General features: G+C 42.7%; 1 protein-coding gene across 1 annotated transcript in view; it reads left to right on the forward strand.

The window, feature by feature from the left end:
* The window catches only part of CENPU (centromere protein U), a 44,443-nt gene extending 36,876 nt beyond the window's left edge, over positions 1–7,567 (forward strand). Inside the window, exons 14-15 of the mRNA XM_063458127.1 lie at positions 6,846–7,002; positions 7,420–7,567. Of these exons, the coding sequence (XP_063314197.1) occupies positions 6,846–7,002; positions 7,420–7,545 (283 nt within the window). The 3' untranslated portion in view covers positions 7,546–7,567. The remainder of the gene's footprint in view (positions 1–6,845; positions 7,003–7,419) is intronic.
* Positions 7,568–9,611: the final 2,044 nt, after the last annotated feature.

A 9,611-nucleotide genomic window follows, 5' to 3' on the forward strand; every position in this document is an offset into this window, starting at 1 on the left:
ATGCTAGTATGATACTCTTCAGTTGTAGGTAGGAGAAGATGGCCCTGCTTGGTAATTGCCAATGAGTCTGCAGTTCAGGGAAGGGAATCATTTCTTTATTCCTCACTAGTTGAGATATGTGAGTGATCCCTGCATTGGTCCAGAGGTGAAGTGGGATGTTTTGTGACACAGATTTAACAATTGAAATGGGTGCTTTTGGATGGAATTTTTCGTGGTGGCCTAAGCTCGAGAGGAATTTGTCCCATGTATTAATGGTATGGGAGGTAGTCGGAAAGAGCATGGGTCTCCGTGTCCGAAGACAGCGAGGTGTCCACATATATTCAATGAGGGGTGAGTTTGGACAATGTGCTTTCTCCATGTCTGTCCATTGTAAGAGGTTGGGCTGGGCATGGAGGAGGACACCACCGGTTAGTGCAGCAGCTTTATAGTATTGACCAATGTTCGGCAGGCCCACACCTCCTAGTTTGGGTGCAAGTTGGAGAAGTCGTATCGGCACCCTAGGCTTTTTACCTGCCCAAATGAATGTATTACACATTTTCTGTAAATCTTTACAGTATTGGGCGGGGAGTTTCAGGGGTAACATTCTGAAAAAATAAAGGATACGGGGGAGGATCATCATTTTATATGCGTTGATTTTTCCCAACCATGAGAGCATGACATGTTTCCATTTATTTAGTTCCGTTTTACACACAAGGGCTAGGGTATTGTAGTTAAGCGTTATCGTTTTAGATATAGTGGATGCTATCTTCATCCCTAGGTATGTAATTAATGTTAATCTCCAGTCAAAGTGGAAGCGGTCACTTAGTGAGTCTACCTTTAATTTCGGCATTCCTACTGGTAATGCCTGTGTTTTATCCTGGTTTAAGCGGTAATGGGAGATGTCACCAAAACTTTTTAACAGAGCCATAAGTGGGGGTAGAGACTGTTGTGGTTTAGAAAGGGTTATAAAAATATCATCGGCGAAAAGCGCCAGGCTGTATTTTCTGTCGTTTATGGTAATTCCATGGATGTCAGGGTGGGTCCGGATTTTATGAGCTAGGGGTTCTAAGGATAAAATGTAGAGGAGGGGAGATAGTGGACACCCTTGTCGGGTGCCGTTTGTGATTGTGAACGGTTGGGATAAGAAGCCATTGTGGGACACTCTGGCCGCTGGGCAACTGTACAGGGCCATAATACTCGTTATGACGTTCTCCGGGAAGTTAAACTTTTTCAGGACTTCGGTCATGTACTTCCAGTTGAGGCGATCGAAGGCTTTCTCGGCGTCCAGCGCCAAGAAGAGACCCTCTGATCCCTGTCTCTGTATGGCATCTATTACGTTAAGGATTTTTCTAGTGTTGTCTGAGCCTTGTCGTCCCTTCACAAAACCTGACTGGTCATTATGTATGAGTTTGTGTAGTAGTGGTGCTAGTCGATTGCTAAGGAGTTTCGCATAGAGTTTAGCGTCACAGTTCAGAAGGGAGATAGGTCTGAAATTTTTACATTGTGTCGGGGGCTTTCCTGGTTTCGGGAGGGTCGAGATATGGGCTAGCAGCATTTCTTTCGGTAGGGTGCCTTGTTGTGAACTCTCATTCATGACCTTTAAGAGGTGTGGAGAAAGGAGAGAGGTAAAGGTTTGATAATATGCGTTGGGGAGGCCATCTGGGCCTGGAGATTTATGAGTAGGCAAGTGAGCTATGGCTTCGGTCAGTTCTTCTAGGGTGAATGGGCCTTGTAGGGTTTCTCTGTCTGCATCTGTCAGGTTGGGCAGGTCTAAGTCGCCCAAGAAGTCTTGAATGAGTTGTGGGTTTGGTAGAGTGACATTGGGGTCGGTCGCTAAGTTATATAGGTCCCCGTAGTAGTTTGCAAATTTTGAAACTATACCCTGTGGGTCGATGATGCGGTCTCCTTTCTTGTATCCTAGATAAGCTATTCTAGAGGCCGTCATTCTACGTTTGAGCTGCGCTGCTAGTTTAGCGCCTGCTTTATTCCCATTGGCAAAAAAGTTGTGTTTAACCTTACGGAGAGCATAAGTTGTTTTGGCCATTTCTATATTTCTAAGTTTGGATTGCAGTTGTAGAAGATGTGTATGCGTTTTAGGATTGGGGTTGCGTTTGTTGGAATGCGTTAATTGGGCAATTTCAGTTATGAGGGCACTGTATTCTGCGGTTCTCAGTTTTTTGGCTCGACTTGCCTGTTTTATGAAGCTTCCTCGGATACACGCTTTATGCGCTAACCAAATTTGGTCTACCGAGGTCTCATTGTTTGTGTTTTCGTTAAAATAATTGGTGAGGTCCACCTTTATTTGTGAGATAACGGCTGGGTCTGTCAGGAGCGACTCGTTGAGTCTCCAGGAGCCTGTGCCTTTGCTAGGGAAGGGTGCTCTTAGGCTCATTGTGGTAGGTGCATGGTCTGACCACGTAATCAACCCAATGGTGGTTTCTTCTATGTTAGGCATATAAGTGGCTGGAACCAGAAACCTATCAATTCGGGAATAGCTATTGTGTGCCGCAGTGTGGCAGGTGAAGTCCACCTCTGCGGGGTGCTGGATGCGCCATGGGTCAACCAGTTGGTGGGCCGCCAGGGTGTCACATATCTTAGATGTCAGTGCTGCTCTATGGGTGAGAGAGGCAGCTGAGATATCGGCTGTGGAGGAGGAGTCCATGTTACTGTCAATCAAAAAATTAGTGTCACCACCTATGATTATCTCTCCATATTTGTACAAATCTGCGAGTGCTAAAACCATAAGCAGGAATTCATGTTGATTGGTATTGGGACTGTACACATTGATTAGGGTATAGGGATTGTTATTAATGAGGCATTGAATGATTAGGTAACGGCCCTTTTTATCGCTGATCTTGCGTATTAACGTGAATGCGGCATCTTTACTTATCAGTGTCGACACACCACGTTTTTTAGATTTATAACAAGTGTGAAAGTCATGAGGGTAGTCTTTAGAGTTAAATTTTGGTCTGCCTTTCCAGGTGAAGTGCGTTTCTTGGTAGTATGCTATAAGGGCTTTACACTTTTTGGCTTCAAGTAGGGCTAGTCTCCTTTTATTTGGGGAGTTAAGTCCCTTGGTATTTAGAGATAATATTTTAATCGACATAAGGTCGGGTAAAAGGTGTGCTACTGCGAAGGCGTAGGTTCGCTGCCTTCCCTTTCCATTTTATTTTTTGTTCCCTCCAGGATATTATTATACTGGACTTGTGGATGCCCATTAGTTGTGCCATAACAGTAGTAGATAATCTATGGTTCATATTTAATGTGCCCTTGGATTCGAGGGTAGGGATAACTGGGGTAAAACTATGTACAACATTCCGTATGTCACTGGAGGTGACATGCAGCTGCTTAAAGCAACGGATAAACATGGCCATTAGTAGGCCTTGGGGGTGATTCGATAGTGACATTTGTATAAAAGTTATACAGTCTAACAAATCAGTTAAGTAAGTTAACAAGGAGCGGGTTACATCTCGCCCATAACAGCGTAACAAATTAAACATTGAATTAGCCATTGGTTAGGGGGGGAAAAGCAAGGAGTATACATATAAAATAGCTATAAAGCAATTAAATCCGTAAGTATTGGTGCATTAAAGCATTATACGTTACAGTATCAGAGGTCAAGGTGGTATGACTTTCTCCGGTAAATCTCGTCTGCTTGACCTCAGCAGGATCAGGTAGTCGGAGCTTTAGAGTTCGTGGAGTGTCCGTGGGTCTTATGGGCCTGTGACCATTCCTTGGTCAGCGGTTGCGGTGCGGAGGCACCAGTAGCGGTTGGATGGTCTGCACCCGTGGGGGGAAGCGGTACTTGCCATTCTTGCAGGAGACGCTTGCCTTCTTTAAGATCGGTGATGGCTCTGTCCACTCCGTTCCTCTTCACAAGTAGTTTGGTGGGGAATCCCCATTTATAAGGGATGTTGGCAGTTCGCAGTGCAGTGGTTATGGGTGCGAAGGTACGTCGTTTGAGCATAGTAGCAGAGGATAGGTCTGTGAAAATTTTGATGTGTTGGTAGGATTCTGGCCATTTTGACAGGTTTCTGGAAGCCTGCATGATCTTATCTTTCACTGTATAGAAATGTATTCTTGTAATTACGTCTCTAGTGGTAGCTGGAGGTAGGTGTTTAGGTTTAGGTAGTCTGTGTGTTCTATCCAGCATCAGGTCCAGGGTGTTTAAAGAGGGTATCAGTGATTTAAATAAATCCTGTACATACCGAGGGAGATCAGAGGTCTGGATAGATTCAGGTATGCCTCTAATGCGGACATTATTTCTTCTGCTCCTATCTTCATGGTCTGCCATTTTCTCCTCCAGAGATTGAAGTTTTGTTTTGAGCGAGGAGTAGGCCTCAGCCATGGAGTTGTGGGCGTCGATAAGTTCATCCGTGCGCTCTTCAAGTTTTGCCGTTCTTTCGCCGATGTTGTTTATGTCGGCCTTTATTTCTGCAGTCATTTGCTGGATGTCTGCTTTAAAGGAAGCTTTCAGCTCCTGCATTATTGTTCTCACCGAGAGGTCAGTTGCTGGGTTGGAAAATTCAGCCTGATCTGCAGTATGGTCTCCCATGTCGGAGTCAGGAGCCGGTGAGGTGGGCCCGTCGGCGCCATCTTGGACATCGTGGTCTAGTGAATTTTGCACTCCGAAGTGTGAGTTTAGCTTTTGTTGTTTATATTTTTTCGTTGATCTCGATGACATGGCGGCTTGTGATGTGTCCCCTCGTTAGTCGGCTCGTTTTCGGGGTGTTTTTGTGGCTAAATCAGGCTGTAAAGGTCGCTGTTCTGGAGAGCACTCGTCCCGCACGTCCGCTCACATGCGCTGCTCGGACACGCCCCCCCCATAATTTTTATATATATATATATATATATATATATATATATATATATATAATATTTTGCTGGAGCGCTCACGCTTTCTTTGTTTTCTGAGATTCTCAACTAAAGCTGTTTATTTGGTGTTATTCTGCCCATAGAATTGATTACTTTATTGTTGTTTTTCTACATTTTTACACAAATATTTTATTTATATTTAGTTTTTTACGTGTATCTGTTTATGTGTGTCTGTATGTATCTGTGTCAATGTGCACCTGAGTGTGTGTGTGTGTGTGTGTGTATATCTTTCAGTGTGTCTGTATATTTACATGTATGTCAGTGTGTGTGTGTGCATGTATCAGAGTGTTAGTGTGTGCATGTGTGTATCTGTGTATATATGGGTGCCAGATTGCACCTGAGTGTGTATCTCTGTGTGCGTGTATCTGTGTGTCTGTATCTGGGTGTCAGTGTGCACGTGAATGTATGTGTGTGTGTGTGTGTGTGTGTGTGTGTGTGTGTGTGTAACCGTGTCTGTATATTTCCATGTATGTCAATGCATGTGCCTGTATCTCGTATGTATATCAGTGTGTGTATGTGTCTGTGTGTCAGTTTGCACCTGAATGTGTCTGTGTATATGTTTGTATGTCTATGTATCTATGTCAGTGTGAACCTGAGTATATATGTGTGTGTAACTATGTGCCAATATGTGTAACTGTGTGTCTGTGTATTTGCATGTATGTCAGGGTGTGTATCTATCTGTGTGTGTGTGTATATACACTACAGACAAATGCACGCTTGCATTCAAACACCAACATTCAAATACACACATGCTCCATTCAATACCATGTTTATATTCAAACACACATACACTGCTGAGTGCTAAATACAGCCCTGCAAATTGTAGATCCCCAGCTAGCAAAGCATTCTGGGACTTACAACAGATTCAGAACTACATTTGGCCACTTTACACACACTGCATCCACTAAACACACACTGTGCATTGACTACACACACACACACACACACAGAGACTCTGCATTCACTCTACACACATACAGCATCCTTGTGGGCAGATTCAAGGATGGCCCTGTGGGCGGACTCGTGAGTGGGCTCTAGGGGCCCAGACCTTGAACTTTGTCAGGGGCCCCAAAATTTCTGATGGCAGCCCTGCGTCCAGTAGATGTCTTACTATGGATTTTTTATATCTTGAGATTGGGCACGGTGTTGAATGTAGCAAGTATTGCTCTATGTCCAAGGGGATCGTTTCCCGGAGAATCTCTGTGATTTTTTTCACTAATTTTGTTTCAGAACGGCTGTATGTTTGGGCAGTCCCACCAGATGTGTCTCAGGGTGCCCTCTCCAGTTCCACACCTCCAGCACGCGTCCGAGATGTTGGGGAATATCCTGTGTAGGCGTGATGGAGTTTTATATCATTGGGACAGGAGTTAATAGTTGACTTCTTGGTATCGGGAACTCACTGAGGATTTATGGTGTAGGATGAGAATTTTTTCCCACTGGGTTGGAGCAATCTCCCGGCCCACAATGTGTTCCTATTGCGCCTTGAACGTGAGTACTTCCTTGTGCTCTCCCATGAGGATGTATTGGTAGAGATAGGAAATTGCTCTATCAAGGCTAGTTTTGGTTAGGCATAAGTTCTCGAATGGCGTTAAGGCCCTGTGTAGGGCTGCTTTATCGACCATAGAGTGATAGAAATGTCTCAATTGGGTATATCGAAACGACTGCCGAAAGGTCGGAGGCCGAATGTCGGTGACTTCAGAGAGTGGTTTTAGACCAGTGTCGTTCAGGACCGTGTGCAATGGGATGTAATCCTGTTCCTGTTCTCCCAGAATGCCCCTATGGCAGTAAGTCCCCCTCCTAGTGAGCCATTATTAGTGATCATAGGGCTTTCTTGTTAGCTTTTAGGTTAGTATTAAAATTGTAAACCTTTTGCTTTGCACTACACAAATATAAGCAGGAATGCTTGATTGTATTTGGATTACAATGATTGATTGCATTGAACTGTAAAAAAACGTATTGAATGTGCAGATAATTATGTAAACTTATTACAGGAATGAGTCAAAGCTTAAAGCACTTCAAAAGAAATACTCTGATCTGCAGGAGAAACATACAGCATTGAAGAACGCAAAGCATTTCCTCTCCAATCTTGGAGATTTGCAGAAAAGATATCTTAAGTTCAGGGAAAAAAAACCAAATACTACAGAAACGGTTAGTAATGTTATTACAAAGGATTTATTATAGTGTGTCTTGTGATGACTCGACCAATCCACTATGCTTACTCCAGTTATGGTTTATGTACATTTATTTTTGTAGATGGTAGTGACCAAGAAATTTAGAAAGTTCCTAGTGGCAAGGTTATCAAGTAATGTACTTATACAAGAATAAAAAGGGTACTATACACGCAATGTGAATCACACAGACTGCCTGGATTAAAACGTGTCTCTGCTTTCCACAGTGAGGGAGTCATTTACATGGGTAACTGATAGATAGGAGCTTATAATTGTTAATTTATGAGAAATTAGTTATCTCTGTATCCTGAATTAACCATTGTTAGAGAAAATACTTTTTAGTGGTTATTCATAGTACATTTTGCATGATATTAACTTTCTTTCTTTCATTTTTCAGTATGGGATTTCCAGTCTTCCTGCCCTTCTGCTAGAATCACAAACCATAATGAATCCGGAGAAACACATACGTGACATTAACAGTAAACTAGAGAATATTGTTGGTGATGAGAAAAATGCCCTTTAACCCCTTAAGGACCAAACTTCTGGAATAAAAGGGAATCATGACATGTCACACATGTCATGTGTCCTTAAGGGGTTAAATCCCATTAAATCAAATTAAACCTTTACTTGATACATCTATTGGGTTTATTAGGTTGTTGGTGTAAATTTACCGGTCTCTCTAGTCAGAGAGAAGCAATTTATGTAATATTCTTTTTGTTTTGGTTTCTTATTATTAAAACGTTTTTGATAATTATTAATATCAGCACAGGAATTTTAACAGCATAAAAAGTGCATATGCTCAACTGACTAGGAATCCAGCACTATGTATTCATAATCTTTTATAATGTAAAAATAAAACATTGGTTTTCTTAGAAGGATGGTCCACGTGAGAGTTGGTAACTTTCTCTAGTAAATGTGAGTGAAGGGCTTAATGAAAGACTTGGAAATCACATTGGTCTTGTCACAGTCTGTAAGATGGAGGTTAAGGAAAGTCGATATGGATTATTTCAGCCATATATCCCTAATTTCTCCTTGTATAAAATCTTAAAAAATAATAATTGGCATTTGAAGTAAATCAGAAGCTGATGTAACTCTAAACCCAAACAGTAGTATCACAGGGAGATAAGCCATACTCTATGGCCAAAGTGCAGGATTCCTTGCATAGCACTAGTGGGTTTATTAGGATGTGTGCACGTAAAACTGACTTCCCTTCTATGCCTTAGGGCAGGAGTCTCAAAGCCAATTTACCATGTGACAACTGGTCATCATCCTTAATGAAATATCCACACTGCCAGATGCACATGCATACAAAAAAATCAGTAGTTCACACGTACAGCTACACATTCCCATACATACATGCTTACATAAAACTACACGCTTTTATATACACAGGCACACACACACATGGTTGCACACTTCCATAGATACATACAGCTATATATTTTCATACACGTAATGCGTTCCCCCAGCACTTGTAGCATGGCAAAGCTCTCGATGGAGGCTGCTCACCTGCACTGTGCGTGCCAGCCTGTCTAATCAGGGAATTTCTGGCATGTGAATGCAGATTGCTGGAAGGAGCACACAACTCCAATACTCTCCTCAAGTTCACAGTTGCAGCCCTGTTTTGGACTTGGTCACCAGCAATCCAGAACATAGAATGGTATGCATGGGACTCGGACTTACTTCTCTATTTCAGGATAAGTAGCTGCTGCCCATATTAAGTGGGGCCAGAATATCCCCCAGGCTCATACTTTGAGACCCCTGCCTGAGAGACCAATGAACTGATCACATGTGTTTTTGCCTGTGTCGAAAAATGATGTATTCTGTCTGTTTATATATTTTTCCTTTTTATCATTTGTACTAATAATGCCATTTAAAATTGCAGTTGTATATTTGTAAGTAAAGATGCAAACATTTGTTTGTCTGTCGTGTAATTTTATTAAATGCTTTGTGGTCAGTGACCATGGGAAGAAGGGTCAAATATGTTTTCATGTTCAATTATAAGTCTTTTACTGCAGGTTGCTGGCATATGATTATAGGAGTTCAGTCATGGAGGAATCACCAAGAATTAACTGGCAAAAGAACCACAGATCGTTCTTACTTGTAGAATGTGGTATGGTTTTTCTTTTATTAAAGGGACACTAAAGTCACCAGAACTACAGCTTATTGAATTTGTTCTGGTGAGTAGAATCATTACCTGCCGGCTTTTTGCTGTAAAACTGTTTTTTCCCTTCAGATTAGAGGCAGTGCTTATACCACAGGGATATCCAATCTGGAGGGAAAAAACAGGCAGGCAAATCTCCAAACATTTAAACCCTCCCCTAATTACCTCCTTTCCCATAAGTAGCAGCTCCTCCTGATCATACCCAGTTCTTTGCCTGCCTCCGGCAGGGGAGGTTAGACAGGAGGTTCTCCAGGAAGCAGGTGAGAAGGGCTGAGGCTCTGGGGGCACTGCTTCCTTCATGTCCGGGTAAGTAGCCTTTAACACGCCGGACGGCTTGGTCCCTCAAGTTTTATGTTGCCGTCTAATGCCGTGCCAGGTGCCGGTCTGACGAAGGACGCAGGCGTGCGTCGGCTGGGAAGTCCTGC

This window comes from Pelobates fuscus, chromosome 6, assembly GCF_036172605.1.
Source record: "Pelobates fuscus isolate aPelFus1 chromosome 6, aPelFus1.pri, whole genome shotgun sequence".
Lineage (NCBI taxonomy): Eukaryota > Metazoa > Chordata > Amphibia > Anura > Pelobatidae > Pelobates > Pelobates fuscus.